The sequence below is a fragment of the Giraffa tippelskirchi genome, chromosome 12 (genome assembly GCF_054371585.1).
Source record: "Giraffa tippelskirchi isolate mGirTip1 chromosome 12, T2T-mGirTip1v1.2.pri, whole genome shotgun sequence".
Lineage (NCBI taxonomy): Eukaryota > Metazoa > Chordata > Mammalia > Artiodactyla > Giraffidae > Giraffa > Giraffa tippelskirchi.
Window position 1 is genome coordinate 23,147,366 of NC_137286.1, and position 16,098 is coordinate 23,163,463.

At 39.2% G+C, this 16,098-nt stretch overlaps 2 protein-coding genes across 8 annotated transcripts in view; one reads left to right on the forward strand and one right to left on the reverse strand.

The window, feature by feature from the left end:
* SRP54 (signal recognition particle 54) overlaps positions 1 to 10,109 on the reverse strand; it is a 37,398-nt gene extending 27,289 nt beyond the window's left edge. For 2 of the 7 annotated variants that reach the window (XM_081547932.1, XM_081547928.1), the window contains exons 1-2: positions 9,887 to 10,109; positions 3,912 to 4,048 (exon numbers count right to left, since the gene is read on the reverse strand). The gene's annotated coding sequence lies outside the window, so the exon portion shown is untranslated. Of the gene's footprint in view, positions 1 to 1,339; positions 1,478 to 3,911; positions 4,049 to 8,832 lie in introns of those variants that run through there. The other 5 variants (XM_081547931.1, XM_081547927.1, XM_081547933.1 and 2 more) reach the window with 3 other exon arrangements.
* LOC145528838 (uncharacterized) overlaps positions 9,821 to 16,098 on the forward strand; it is a 28,037-nt gene continuing 21,759 nt past the window's right edge. Inside the window, exon 1 of the mRNA XM_081547939.1 lies at positions 9,821 to 10,693. Coding sequence (XP_081404065.1) covers positions 10,597 to 10,693 — 97 coding nt within the window. The 5' untranslated portion in view covers positions 9,821 to 10,596. The remainder of the gene's footprint in view (positions 10,694 to 16,098) is intronic.

Consider the following 16,098-nt stretch of genomic DNA (forward strand, 5'->3'; position numbering starts at 1 on the left):
TACATTAAATCTTGTTCATTTTCCTAACAACTAAGGAAAGAGGTATATATTAGTAAGTTGTTCTTGATTCTCCAACTCTAAAACAAGATAACCTTCAAGGCCCCTTCTAGCCCTTAAAATGTTACGATTTCATAAAATACGGAGATGCACCTATTACATGTAAATCAGGATGCACAAAGTCATGGATGGCAAGCAAGTAAATATGACTTGCAGTTCCTGCCCTGAAGTTGTTTACTAGCTAGCAAGACAAGGCACATGAATGAGCAGCAAAATAAAGTAAATCTAAAAATTCCTCTGCCTGACTGCCTAGGGTTCTTTCTTCCTTCAGAATCAAATTGAAACATCAGCTTTTTCTGGGTCTCAAGCCTGACAGACTGCAGACTGGAAATATGCCATCTGCTTAGCTGTCCTGGGTCTCCAGCTCGCCAACTCACCCTGGGGACGTCAGGACTCATCAGCCTCCATGATCGCATGAGCCAATTCCATATAATATATAAAAAGAGTTTCGTGTATGTGTGATGCACATGTATGTGTGTATACACACATCCTATCAGTTCTGTTCTGTGGAGAACCTTGACTAATACCAGTTAAGTAGTAGTTCAAAGCTAGCAATAAAAGCTTATGGTCAAAAAAAAAAAAAAGTTTATGGTCAACTGTCAATAATTATAAAAATTACATATATATAAAAAAACAAGCTCAAGTAGACAGAACAGGCTTTACTGAGAAGGTTGTCATGAGTTTGATCCTGATACAGGGAAGAAGTTGGATAGTGGGGAAGAGGACAAAGGGGCGTTTGAAGAAGGTGAAATGGAAACATGGAAAAGCCTGGGACACAGGCATACCTTATGTATGCACTGTACTCAGAGATTATTGAGTACTATTTGGAAGACAGTAAAAAAAGCATTCCAGTCAGGACTGAAGGCTGTATAGTTAGACGGAAATACAAGGTGTAAAGGGCTCTGAAAACCAGGCATCAGTTGTCCAACATAAGCAATACTGGCAGAAAAGTTCACTGTTCAAAACAGCTGTTTTGATAACTATTCCAAGCTAACCAGTCTAATTTAGTAAACCAAGGTTATCTAGACTAGATCCTATCTACAGACTAAACAGCTGACTCATTCAACATAGAGAAAGTAGAAAGATGAGGGCAGTCAAAGGAAGCAGGCAAGGAAAAGGCACTCAAGGACCTGTCACTGGCAAAGAGATATTCCAAGCTGTTGAGCTCTACATTAAACATCACATTTCTGTTCAGGTAAAATCTGATAATTTTGAAACTAAAAACTTATTACCAATACCTGATGGAACTGAAAAAATACCATGTTATACCAAAAATACTTACTTTTTTTTTTTAACAATTACATGATTACGTAAGCAGGGAAAGCAACCACTTTGTAAAAAGATCCAGAACTTTGAACTTCTTATCCCAAATCATTATATTAAATTATTATTAAGTTAGTATTTTTCAGGTAAGAGATATGATTCAGGGGTTTCAGCTTCTATCCTTTACCACAGCACTACCAGAGGTAATATAATCCTAATTATGACACCACAATTAGCTTTTTTAGAGATCATATCATAAACAGATCATCCTTCATTTTACTTATTTTTTCATCCTCCATTTTAAAAAGCTATACTAGTTAACTCTTATCTTCCCATGTTGACTGGCTCTTTTAAATTGAAAAAAAATTTTCTGTGAAGTTTCCCAACACAGTTTTCCTTATGTAAATTACTTATTGGTAGCATATTTTTAAATATATTTGCCTGATTACAAAAACCTACACTTCAGTAAGGGAAAAAGAATATTTAATAATACCTTTTATTTACAAAGTGTTTCCTCTACAATTTCCAAAGATGTGTTTCTGAAAACTCTGGTATTAAAATTCTGTTCAAAACCTCAATGACATCTCATTTCACGCAGAGGTAAAAGTTCTCAGAATGGACTGTAAGGCACTTTTACGCACTTACACACACACACACACACACACACACGGCACTTTTACGCACTTACACACACACACGGCACTTTTACGCACTCACACACACACACACACGGCACTTTTACGCACTTACACACACACACGGCACTTTTACGCACTTACACACACACACACACACACGGCACTTTTACGCACTTACACACACACACGGCACTTTTACGCGCACACACACACACACACACACACACACACACACACACACACACACACACACACACACACACACACACACACACACACACACACGATTTTGTTCCTTGCTGTTGATGCTGCGTCTCAGGGCCTTAGCACTAGGGGGCATGTTCATCCTCTGGTTTACAATACAGCTCCCTCCCTCATCTCCCTCATATTGTTGTTGTCCAGATGCAATTTCTCAATGAGGCTTTCCTCTACCACTTGTTTAAAATTGCAAACTCCCTTCTCTTTATTTTCTCTCATTGTTTTGTTACCAGCATGATTTACTGACAGCTGACCCTTTAGCAAAGGGAGGTTAGTGGCACTGGCCCATTTCCCATCTTAGTAGAAAATCCAGGCACTGCCATCTCTGCCTCAAAAACAAAGGAACTGACAAATGACTTACTCAAAGAGAGGCAGGAAGTTGAAACAGCTTGGAAGTAATTGTCTCAGATCCTAGTTCTTAGGATTCCACATACTGTGGTCTCTAACTGAACAAACTTTTCCTCACACTTAGTTAATTTAAAGGTCTATAAAATGAAAATACAGGTACTGGGTTGCCCAAAAAGTTTGCTTGTTTGTTTCCGTAAGACATAGCAGAAAAACCCAAACAAACTTTTTGGCCAAACAATACTATATTTATTGAAAAAAATCCACACAAAAGTCGACACACACAGCTCAGACCCTGGTCATTAAGGATCAACTACACATTATTGCAGTCTATCTCCCTCAACCAAAATGTAAGTTGCATGAGGGCAGAGATGTTTGCCTCTTTTGCTTTCTCCTGTGAGCTCACTGCTTTATTTACCACTGCTTTATTTACCCTCTGTAATGTCTTTACTAAAAATGAACTTTATGGATGATGTATTTAAGACCTTAGTTAAAAAACAAAACTAGGGAGCCAAAGCCATGAATGGCCTTAAAAATCTCTCTCAAAGACCACATAAATTAACCGATGAAGAGAGCATGACAATCAAGAAAATCAATAACCTAGATAATTGATATCGTACAATTAGTTTTCATTTGCTTTATTATAACTTTTCAGAAGTTCCAACAAGACTCTTAAAAGCTAACTTTGCTTTGTTCTAATATGCACACTAGAATACACATATCTTTTACTGTTAATGGCTAACCCTATATCTCAAATTGGAATAATTTACAATTCAAGCACACTCACTCAAAATTCTCTGGGCTAACTAAAAAGATTTAGAGAATTAAATATGTGTATACATGTACTAGAGTTTCACAAAAGAAGAATCTCTACTTAGATGGGGCTGTTGGCAAGGTAAGGGATTACAGTATAGTAGTTCATACAGTTTAACATCTATTATCTCATTCCACCCTCACAACGATTTTACCATATAAGCAGGTGAAAGAATGGAACAGCCATTCCGTACCCAATAAAAAGCATAATGACGTCCTATAGTCCCTTGGGTACACAGCCTTCGGTCTGAGAGTATGAGTGATGCTTTAGATCCTTGCTGGCAAACTCCTGGAACAAATTTTGCTGCCATACTACATAAGAGGAAATCATATTTTGAAAGCAAAGATGCACATTCCTCTTCATGAAGATTAATAATTGCAATATCTAGAAAGAACTGATAAGTCTACTGCAATCAGGATGCACAAGGACTGATCTTGGCCCATCCTACTTTCTTCTAACGTGAATCTAAGAGTTGGACAGTGAGGCGTTTGGGGTGCCCTAGGCAAGGCAGGCACAGGGCCAAGTATCATACTTACCTGCTACAGTGTGAAGTACTGGAAAGAGCATGGGCTTTGGAGTCTGACAGACTTGAATTCAAATCCCAGCTCTGTTACATACTGGCTGGGTTACTTTGGGCAAGTTACTTAATCTCTCTGAGCCTCACATTCCTCACCTGCAAAATGGAGATAATACCATTATCAAGGTAATTACCCTGAAAGGCTGTTGTGAGGATTAAATGAGACAGTACGTATAAAACTGCCTGCAAGTGCACAGTATATTAACTATTATTTTCTTTCCTTTCTTGATGATGTCAGTTGGCTTTCCCTATAATGCTGAGGTGTGAATAAACAGGAAATTTTCTGAACACTACTAAAATGTTTGTCCCACTACCCAGGAATCACTCCCCCAGAATCTTTTTAACATTTAGTGCCAATTTCATGTATTGGTTATTATTCAACAGAAGCTGGAATGCCCAAGCAGCCATTTTTCTCTGCATAAACAATTAAAAATAGTCCTACCAGAACCCTGCCCAATCTGGGATTATATAAACAGACTCTAATGATTAGAGATTCCAAATCTTATTATAATGAAAACACCTATTAAAAAATTCTTCCACCTACTAGGCTCCTCTGTCCAGGAAATTCTACAGGCAAAAATAAAACAGTTCTTCTATGCCCTAGTCAATGACTAATTTATTGGATAAATATTACACTAAAGAACTAAACATATAAATATACTATTATTAGTAAATATCTTTAGATAAATGATTTCTACATTGTATAAGGGAAGTCGCTCAGTCGTGTCCGACTCTTTGCGACCTCATGGACTGTAGCCTACCAGGCTCCTCCGTCCATGGGATTCTCCAGGCAAGAATACTGGAGTGGTTTGCCATTTCCTTCTCCAGGGGATCTTCCCGACCCAGGGATCGAACCCAGGTCTCTCGCATTGGAGGCAGATGCTTTAACCTCTGAGCCTATACTTTCCTGTAAAACAGTCAATAGCCCAAACCAGTATATGCTTTCCTGATTATAATATTAAACACACATATATATTTTAAATTCTATATAGCATATGTATTTATAGTCTATAACCACAGAAAAGTAAACTATTTAACAAAGCGACCTATTGGTATTTTACTTGGTAAAATGATTATATCTGAATAACTAATACAAGTTAATGCCTTTCAAATTTACGAATATTTCTTCATTCTGAATATACTCAGTCCTCTAAAAAATAATTCATTTTTAAGTTTTGTGATTACAAGAGGATACACGTGCATTAAATTCAAACATTACCGAAACATTAAAGGGAGAAATACAGTTCTCCTAACTCTCTTTTTGTCTCTTGATAACCACCAACAATAATTTGACATATACTCCTATAGACTTTTTAACACATTATAATTTAGGCAAGTTTTCACAAGAATTATGGTGTAAGAAGGAGTGAAGAGGAAAGCAGAAATGAGGGAAAATCTTTTGTAAATATGTTTGCTAATGCTAAAAATATGCTTAAAGGTAAAAGCCAGATTACAAAACTGCACATAATGTATTTTGTTTAAACCAATATCCAAAAAATGCATTACCCAGGAGGGAAATGTAAATCAAAGGCACAATCAGATACCACTAGACCCACACTGAGATAACTGTAATAACAAGTTTTGGTGAGAACGTGCAGAAATCGGAACTCTCATACACTGCTAGTGGGAATGTAAAATGGTACAGCCCTTTAGAAAACAGTTTGGCAATTCCTCAAAATTTTAAATGCAGAAAGTTACTGTATGACCCAGCAATTCCACTCTTGGGTACATTCAAGAAAAAGGAAGACACACATCCACACAAAGAATTATACTTAAATGGTCACTAGAAGCATTATTCACACTAGCCAAAAAGTGAAGAGAAAAAAAAAGCCAAATATCCCTCAACTGATGAGTGGATAAATAAAATGTGGCATACCCACCAAAAGAAGATTATTTGATAATCAAAAGAGATGAAGCACTGATACATGCCACAACATGGATGAATCTTGAAAGCGCTGTGCTAAATGAAAGAAATCAGTGACAAAAGAATATATGATTCCACTTATATAAAATGTCCAGAAGAGAAAAATCTATAAAGAAAGAAAGTGGATTAATAGTTGCTTAGGGTTTGGGAATTAGGGGGAAATGAGAAGTATTAGTGGGCATGGGGTTTCTTTGTGGAGTGACGAAAATGTTCTAAAATTGATGGTGGTGATGGTTGTGCGTGCTCAGTCACGTTTGACTCTTTGCAAGCCCGCCAGGCTCCTCTGTCCATGGGATTCTCCAGGCAAGAATACTGGAGTGGGTTGCCATGCCCTCTTCCAGGGTATCTTCCTGACCCAGGGATCGAACCTGTGTCTCTTAGGTCTCCTGCATTGGCAGCCGGGTTCTTTACCACTAGTGCCACCTAGGAAGCCCTGGATGGTTGCACAACTGTGCCAATACACTAAAGACCACTGAACTGTACCCTTTAGGTGAGCTGTATGGTATGTTAACTTTATTGTAATAAAGCTGCCAGAAAATAATAACATTTGTTGTCTCTAGATGGTGAATAGTAATTTAAATTTTCTGATACATTCTTGTAATTTTCAAATTGTTGGTAACAACTATGAGTATTATTTTTTGTTAAGGGGAAAATTATTTTTCAAAGTGCTCTTTGTGAGAATTAAAATGATGTTATTCTAGAGGCTGAGAAAGAATTGCCCCTTGTATTCAGTTAGTCAGTCACTCATTAAACACCTACTATGTGCTCCAGGAATTGTTCCAGCATGAGCAAAGTTCTAACTTCAAATCAATAAATTACATCAAGTTAACACAGACAAGACTCCTCTGTTAACTTCAGAAAATAAATTATGTATCATGCCACCACTGACTTCCCTGTCTTATTTTGCACCAATCAATATCAGGAAATATTCTCTTCAATACAATGATTCTGTTTTCAAATTTTAAAACAACTTTAAAATTCATTTTAATATTAAAGATAAAACCACTGCAACACTTCATGACTTAATAGCAGAAAAGGTATACAAAAATTCAATTAGCAACAATGGCTAATAATTCAAAAACACTGGGAATCGATTCTTTAAGATACTTTCTGACTGTCAAGTCAATCATAAGAAAGAATCGTTATGTAAACTGTTACCAAGAGGAAAATTAAAACAAAGTCAAAAGAACTCCTTGGAAACAGTTTGCCTTGAAGCTAAAAAGAACACAGCCTGAAAATATGGATGAGGAGGGATGAGGCATATGCTCAAGTAATGGGCAATTTCAATGGCATTCAGCTAACACCTGTCAGCTAAAAATGAAGTATTCAATCAGAATCTCCAGGGATGGTAACATCAGAAGATTATGGGGGAAGTGGCCTCATCTAAATTCTTGATTAGAAGAGCCAAACAAGGCACCTATGTTTTGAAACACTTCACTGGCTATACTGATGTGCAGCCAGGGTTAATAATCACTGCCTGAAGCAACACTCATCAAGGGAAACCAGAGAATGAAAAATCTGTTCTATAATTTAAAAATTAGAGACAATGTTGGAGGAGGAAATGGCAACCCACTCCAGTGTTCTTGCCTGGAGAATCCCAGGGATGGGGGAGCCTGGTGGGCTGCCGTCTATGGGGTCGCACAGAGTCAGACACAACTGAAGCGACTTAGCAGCAGCGGCAACAGAAGTGCCCTCTAGGTACTCCCTGCTTTTCTGCTGTGGGAATTTGGTCCTAAAAGCGTCGCTGTGCTGTCACGGGGTCCTTCTGGATCATGCTGGTCCCATCAACTCAAAGCTGGTTGCTCCTCCTCAAAACCAGGATGAAAAAGTTCTGAGATCCATGGATGAGAAGAAATGTGATTGTGTGATCTGAAATACACCACTTTATTTCAGGTTTTGAATAAAATCTTTCAAAGGTTAAAAGGAAAACATATGTCAATTCACTTAACCAGTATCTAATTTTTCTCCTGATCAAATTACATAATTTTAGTATCTGATGAAGTTTATCTTTCATTGCCATTTTGCTCTTTGTATTAGGAAGCTAAGTCATGAAAAATGTGTTTCAAAACTGTAAATAAATGGAAGCTGCTTTGACTAGTTAAAAAAAAAAAAATTAGAGACAATGTAACAAAGGCATTGAAGGGAGAAAAACTGGAGAGTAAGGAGACTACATACACTAAACATGCTCCAAAAGTCTATTCAAGAGATGTGAGCTTGAACTGAGGAAGAACACAAAACAGAGGGACAGGGCTCAAGTTAAGGGTTAATCATAAAGCAGAGTCTATAGGACCTAATGATCAAATGGCTATGGAAAATGAAGGAGAAACAGAGGCAATAATAACTCTGAGGGCTCTAGTTTGAATAACCAGGTGGTTAGTGATGCCATTAACCAATCAATGAATGGAATGCAAAAAAGAGAAGCTGATTTGAAAGTTAAAGAGTTAATAGAGGCAAGATTCAAGGGGCTTTTAAAGGTTATTTACAATATTCCACTACTAAGCTGGACAATTAGTGCTCACTTTATTTTCTTTTAAAAAAGAACAAATACCACAAAATTCAACTAGAAACCCAGGGTCAAAACTCAGAGATAAACGAGGAAAACATGTGTGTGTAGGACATATGTAATAAAAAGGGGAACGAAAAGAAGGGGGAGAGAGTGAACTTGGTTTTAGACCTATTGAATCTGCAGAAACTAAAATACTATTTCATGAAACAGAGGCTAGAGAAAAAGATGTGGAAATGGTTGGCATACAACAATAATACCATGGAAGTAGATGAGAACTCTCAGGGAGAGCTTATGGGATAGGGCAATGGTGAACCGCCAACTAAAAGGAGTCCATTGAGACTTTGAGAATAATAGGAAGGAGAGAAGCTTTTACCAATTCCCTTTCCAAAGGCATACAGAAGAAAATCAATTGAAAAAAAAAATTAAAGCTATCATTTATGGTTATCTTACTGTATTCCAGTAGCAGGTCCAGAATTTCCAGATAGGTGGATTTAAAGGAGTAATCAATCTCTTTGAAGGAGGGCTTGAAGATGCTTTTGCACAGGACTTTATATTTAGTTAGAAAATACTAACTGACCAGATCAAAAAATCAAGGCAAAGAAGTTTGAAGGAAATAGTTCCCCTCCCCTTTGGCACCACCACTGCTGTATTCTAGCACGGTACCAAACATGTTACCTAATCTTCCATTCTCAAAATAAGGTAGATGAAGAAACTGAGGCTAGATTGGAATATCAACTTGCTCAAGGTCACAAATCTTCTAAGGAGCAGAGCATATCATCTTTGTTCCCATAGCTCTCATGGCTCTTTACACCTTACTAGAATTTCTCATTACTCATCTAGATTATAACGTATATTTATGGGTCTCTGTATCACTGTACTGTTGGCTCCTCAATGCCAGGGTTCACGTCATTCATTTCTGTATCCTTATAGCTAAGAAAGAGTAAATATTTTGTTGAATGAAATATATGAAAGAACTATGTGAGAACAGCATCAACAACGCCAACAGGGGAGAAAGAGTTTCAAGAAGTGGCTAGTAGCACCAGATGCTACGGACAGAGCCATCAGTATATCTTAGGTCGTCAATGACACTGAAACGATATCCCTTAATCATTTTTGAAAGCCTACTACAGGCGGGACACCGTGTTAATTAGACACAAGTTAACGTGGAAAAATAAAATCTGGTACAAGTCAACAGATTTTCCGAGTAGCAGCCACATCTCAATTCTTGATCAGGACAGCAAAAGAGAGTCAAGCCTGCAATCGCGTACGTTTAATTTGGCTCTGGCAAATCTGAAGACAATTTTAAAGGGTCACAGCGCATCTTTTAACAAAACTTCTGGTGAGGGACAAGAGATGAAAATGGGCCAGCGCACCTCTGTCTCGATGACGACAGCTGGTGGCCAAAGCAGCTGAGTCTCTCCAGAGTGTCTAGCCCACTAAGCAGGACTGGGGCTGCCCCCAGCCGCTAGTCGGTAGTCTGGGGCGGGAAAAAGCAGACACTTACCGCAAAAGGCACCGCTACCGCCGTGGCCCAAAGGGGCCGGGGAGACCTTCGCCGAGCCCCACGCCGGGAGAGGAAACCAGGGAACGCGGGGACCAGACAGACAGGTGCGACCCCACAGCCCGACTTCCCAAACTGGATAAACTAGGGTCCCAGCGGCCAGCACCGCAACGCCAACTCCCACCAGCTGGGAGACGGACGACTGCCACCGAACCTTCCGCCCAATGAGGAAACGTCACCACTCGGCGTAGTCCAGCCTTTCAAGAAGGGGATACACTTCCGCTTCCGGGGCACTCGCCACGTCTCTTCAATGTGATTACCGAGAATGTATTGAGATGTTTCTTTGCCTTGACTGGTGTTTGACATTCGTTTCCTATCGCTTAATAACTACGGCGTTAAAGTTAGTATGAAGATAGGAGGCTTTCTAGGGATGCGATCTCAGGAAAGAAGTCCAGCCTCCAGGCGCCACCTTAAGAAAAATGACTTGGCTGAGCACCACCAGCTAAGAGGGGAATTATGAGAGGTGGGGGAGTAGGGATGTCTGAGAGTAGGGAGTCCCGGGAGCACGCGAGAACCCCAAGGAGGAGGCGGGGCTTAGGACTTTGGCAGCCGAGAGAGGCGGGTTCCACGCAGGGTCTAATCCGGTGTCTGAACCGACCTCTGCCTGCGCGTGCGCAGTGGGAACCTTCCGCTGCTCGGCTTTCTTTTCCAACATGGAATTCGGCTCCGCGCGGCTCGCAGTACTGCAACTGCTCCGTACGGTGGCTCCGGCAGACCTCCCAGCGCTTCTGCGGTGGATGCGAACTACCCGTAAGCGATCAAAGCCAGAGTCAGAAGGTTGGGGCGAGGATATGCTGTGGGCGCTGACCTTGGGGACGTAGGGTGAGGCCAGAAGCCTCATGGGGTAGCGGTGCTGGTCTCTGCTCGGCTACCGGGCGAGCTGACCCGGGCATATCGCAAGCACTGGCAGAGTAAGAGTCCATTTTAAGACTGGGTGCAGAAAGACCCTGCTCTGGGTTTTGTGATTCCGCTACAGACTTAGGCAGCTGGAGCCGCCTTGTGTCTACCCTTTTTCCTAAAGGAAAAAAAAGTGGGAGGAATGGGTTAGCCCACCTCCCCATTACTCCCACAAATTTGGGACGACCAGTAGGATTCTACCTGAAAAAGCCCTTTGCAAGATAAGTTTTAGACTGTAGAACTGGAAGTTTTTTACCCTGTAGGCAAAGTCACATGTAGCTAGTCTCAATGTGTGTGTGTTACTCGCTCAGTCGTGATTCTGTGTAGCCCACCAGGCTCCTCTGTCCATGGGATTCTCCAGGCAAGAATACTGGAGTAGGTTGCCATTTTCTTCTCCAGGGGATCTTCCTAACCCAGGGATTGAACCCACATCTCCTGCATTGCAGGCAGATTCTTTACCATGAGCTACAGGGAAGTCCCAACTAGTCTTAATAATCCATACATTTAAAGGAGTTGTTCCAGGGTGGGGAGAGAGAGAAAGCGAAGAGGGGAAGACTTTGTTTTGAATAATATTAATACTAAAAAAGCACACGTTAGAATTGAAATTGGTAATTAGGTCTAGTTATTGAAGAATGGAGATAGATTTTAGCAAAGTGAAGCCTGGTGAAAGCACAAAAAAATAGGATATTCCTCGTTTGAGAACTCCTCCAAACCATGCTCTGCCTCTGTACTCCTAAATGTTGATTCCATGTTTATTTTCAGCCAGACATGAAATATTCCTGTTTGCTGATGACTCCTAGTTTTAGACTTTCAGGCATGAGGTTCTTCCTGGAACTTCTCTCTCTTTGTATTGTTAGAGTCAATAATCATTTGGGTGTTATCATTATTGTTATTACTATTACACATTTGGGAAGATCATTTTAGCTAAGATGCCAAAATAAAATTACTTTGGACATCTGCTAGTGAGATTTAGCCTGGAAAGTAGAGAAAACCAAAGAGGTAGCTTCATATTTTTACATACAGACAAGATTCAAGATTGTTGTTCAGTCACTCAGTCGTGTCTGACTCTTTGGGACCCCATGGACTGCAGCAGGCCAGGCTTCCCTGTCCTTCACCATCTCCCGGAGCCTGCTGAAACTCATGTCCATTGAGTCAGTGATGCCATCCAACCATCTCGTCCTCTGTCGTTCCGCTCTCCTCCTGCCTTCAATTCTTCCCAGCATCAGGGTCTTTTCTAATGAGTTGGATCTTTGCATCAGGTGGCCAAAGTATTGGAGCTTCAGCTTCAGCATCAGTCTTTCTAATGAATATTTAGATTTCCTTTAGGATTAACTGGTTTGATCTCCTTGCAGTCCAAGGGACTCAAGAATCTTCTCCAACACCACAGCTCAAAAGCATCAATTCTTTGACGTTCAGTCTTCTTCATGAAGAAGAAGATTCAAGATGGATATTTTTTGATACAAGATCTTTTATTCCAAAATCCCTTGGGTGCCTGCAAAATTGCCATCTACTGCCTGGTTTTGGCAATTGCACAATTACTAAAATATCCTTGCCTTCAAGATTTTTCAGTTTTGTGGAACCGTTTGTAATCTAAATCTCCAATTTTAGAGGCATCAGTTGAGACTCCATTTTTCCGAAATCACTGAAAGCATGTTTTGGATGATGATTTTGTAAACAAGAAGACCCAACACTATTGCCTAAAGAATATGTTTCTACTTTTTCTAACACCTTGCTCTCTTTCTCCAGCAGATACTGTAGTCAGAGGCGCTCAGGCAGTTTGTTAAACAATTTAGAAAACAAACAGGGTTTCTGAAAAATGTTTATTACATGAATATTTTAAGAAATAAATGTCTCTTATTCTTGCCTGGAGAATCCCATGAACAGAGAAGCCTAGAGGGCTGTTGTCCATGGGGTCACAAAGAGTTAGACACAACTGAGCAACTATACTTTTTTTTCTCTGGCATAAGACGAAGGAGTATGTTTTAATATAAATCTTAAAAGGTAGTGTAATTTATTGGTAAGCCTTTTTTAGGTGGTAATATATACATAATATAAAATTTACCATTTGTAAGTGTACAGTTCAATGACATGAAATACATTTACATTGTGCAACCATCATCACTATTGCCTCCAGAACTGAAACTCATAGTGTACTTTTTTTTATTAAATACAGCACAAAAAATTCTTCTAATCAACAATTTTTCATTTGCCTAATTCCCTTCTTTCAGGAAAAAAAAAATTATTGCATAATGTCTTACTTGTAGGCATTATGATTTTGGTTTTGAGCTTCATAGAGTTTATTGAAAGTAAAAAAAAACTACATATTGCTGACAAGTAAAATCACAATAATTTTAAATATACAAAAGAAAATAATATTGTTGGTCTCTGAAGGAATAGTAGAATTATTATCCCTAGACCTGGGGTCATTTGGAATCAAGCTGATAGAACCAGAAGCTTGGACCAGACAGAGATAAGCACATGTCAATGTCTGATAGAAACTGAAGATGTAGAAAAAATAAAGATAGAGCTTGTATTTACTTTAGTACAGCTTAGACCAAAAGTCTAGAAACAAATGATCGCTAGGATAGGAGGGATGAAACAAGGATGAGGGACAAAGCACACAAAGACAACTCCCGTCTCAAATAAATAAATGAAAAGTAAAAAAATACAACAGGACCTCAGTGCATTGACTCTAATCTTATGGTAGAGCATCTGTTCTTTTCTACTTCTTTATATACATACTACTTCATGTATGTATATAAAATGGACTCTTGACTTAGCTTTCAACATATAGGAGAGTAACTACAATCTATTATGTGAAGGGAACTGAGAGCCAGAACTATATGTGGGGTCCCCATTAGGCATATTAAAAATTGCATTTTGTTAATAGTTGTCTGTTAACAAACACTATTCTGAAGCCTCTGAATTTTTCCTGAATATACATATACAAATGAGGATGTCAAACCAACAATGTGTACAAGTTTCTATCGAGTCAAGTTACAAATACATACATTACCATGTGTAAAATAGATAGCTAGTGGGAAGTTACTATAGCACAGGGGGCTCAGCCCTGTGCTCTGTGATGACACAGAGGGGTGGAATGCGGGGTGGGGTGGGAGGGAGGGGATATTGTATACTTACCACTGATTCATATTGTTGTATGGCAGAAACCAACACAACATTGTAAGGCAATTATCCCCCAATTAAAAATAAATTTTGAAAAAGTTACAAAGGATAGAAAATTGAGGTATGCTATAAGAAAATTAATAAAATCATCAAGAAAATATTTTAATATTTAAGGAAGATAATTGTAGATGACTAGAAGCTTCTCTGCTTCCTGTGTTTTAAATACATCTTCACTGAGCAGAATTGGACTTGCTGCTTAGCAGCAGCTACAAAGTTGTTGGAGATCCTTTGAAATTTCTACTAAATCTAAAAAGCAAAGGCTGGGATCTAGTTACATTTGTCAAACAGCATACTATTCCAGTTCTATGTTGTATTGCCACTGAGGAAGTAGCCACATAACTTACAGATTTTCCAATCTTTATTAAAACATTATGAATTTGTGAAAGTTATCAAGTATATGAGGTAAATAGATTGTTTTTCCCAGAAACTAAAAAGATACACTGGGCAAATGCATACTTCTTAAACAAAATTTTTCTGTCAAATAAGTAAAAATAATTGTACTTTTCTCTTCATCACATTTATTGTGTATTAAAAATGGCCATGATATATAAAAAGAATAATATGAACAAGTGATTTATTCCAAAATGCACTATTAGATTAACATTAGAAAATCAAGCTATATAATTCACTATATTAACTAAAAAGAAAAACTATATGATTATCTCAATAGACACAGAAGAGCATTTGACGATACCCAACATCTCTTCCTGATAAATACCAGACTAGGAATAGCAGGAAACATTCTCAACCTGATAAAGGGGTTCTATGAAAAATCTACAGCTAACATCGTACTTAATGGTGAAAGACTGAATTCTTTCCCCTAAGAATAAAACAGGGATTTGTACTCATCACTTCTAGCCAGCATCATAATAGAGCTTCTGAAAGTGTTAGTCGCTCAGTCATGTCCAACTCTTTTGCAAGCCCATGGACTGTATATAGCCCACCAGGCTCCTCTGTCCATGGAATTCCCCAGGCAAGAATACTGGCGTGGATTGCCATTCCCTTCTCCAGAGGGTCTTCCCGAACCAGGGATTGAACCCCGGTCTCCTGCATTGCAGGCAGATTCTTTACCATCTGAGCCACTAGGGAAGTCCTAAATCTCTAGGAAAATGCCAGCTAATCTATAGTGACAGAAAATAGATCTGTGGCGGCTGGGCTGGTAGGGGATTAGAGAGAAGGAAGGATTACAGAGGGGCAGGAGGAAATATTGGGGATAATGACTATATTCACTATCATGATTATAGTGATCTTTCATACTACATGTTGTGTGTATATATATATATATATATATGTCAAAACTTACATAATTGTACACTTTAAATATGCACAGTTTATTGTATGTCAGTTCTACCTCTATAAAGTTGTTTGTTGTTTTTTTAAATTCCATGAGAAGTCAGGTCTGTGTTCTCTCTCCCCTTTGAATTTGGGTGCTCTCTGTGACACCTTTGGCCAATAGAATTTGACAGAAATGACAGTAGGCCAGTTTCAGACCTAGGGCTTAAGAAACTGACAACTTCTACTTCCTGCTTCTTGGAATACTTGCTCTGGCAGAATCTGGCCATCATGTGTGTAGCCTGACTACCCTGAGATTGTCACAGTGTCAGGAGGTCCCAGCTAGTTTACGGAGAGCAAGATGTCCAACCAGCCTACATGTTTCTGCTGTCCTAGCCTGGGCACCACACATGTGAGTAAAAAAGCCATATGAGGTATCCAGACCAGTAAAGCCTTTGTTACAAATACTGTTTCTGTGAACATTCATGTACATATTTTTGTGTTAACGTAAGTTTTCATTTCTCTGTGATAATGTCCAAGAATGCAATTGCTGCCTCATATGGTAAGTGCATTTTTAGTTTTATAGAAACTGCCAGACTGTTTTCCAGAGTGACTGTAATCCTGTTTCTCTGCATCCTCACTATGCACGCGTGCTCAGTCGTGTCTGACTCTGCTGCTACGTGGACTGTAGCCCGCCAGGCTCCTCTGTCCATTGAATTCTCCAGGCAAGAATACTGGAGTGTGGGGACTTCTCTAGTGGTCCAGTGGATAAGACCATGCTCCTAATGCATGGGGCCTGG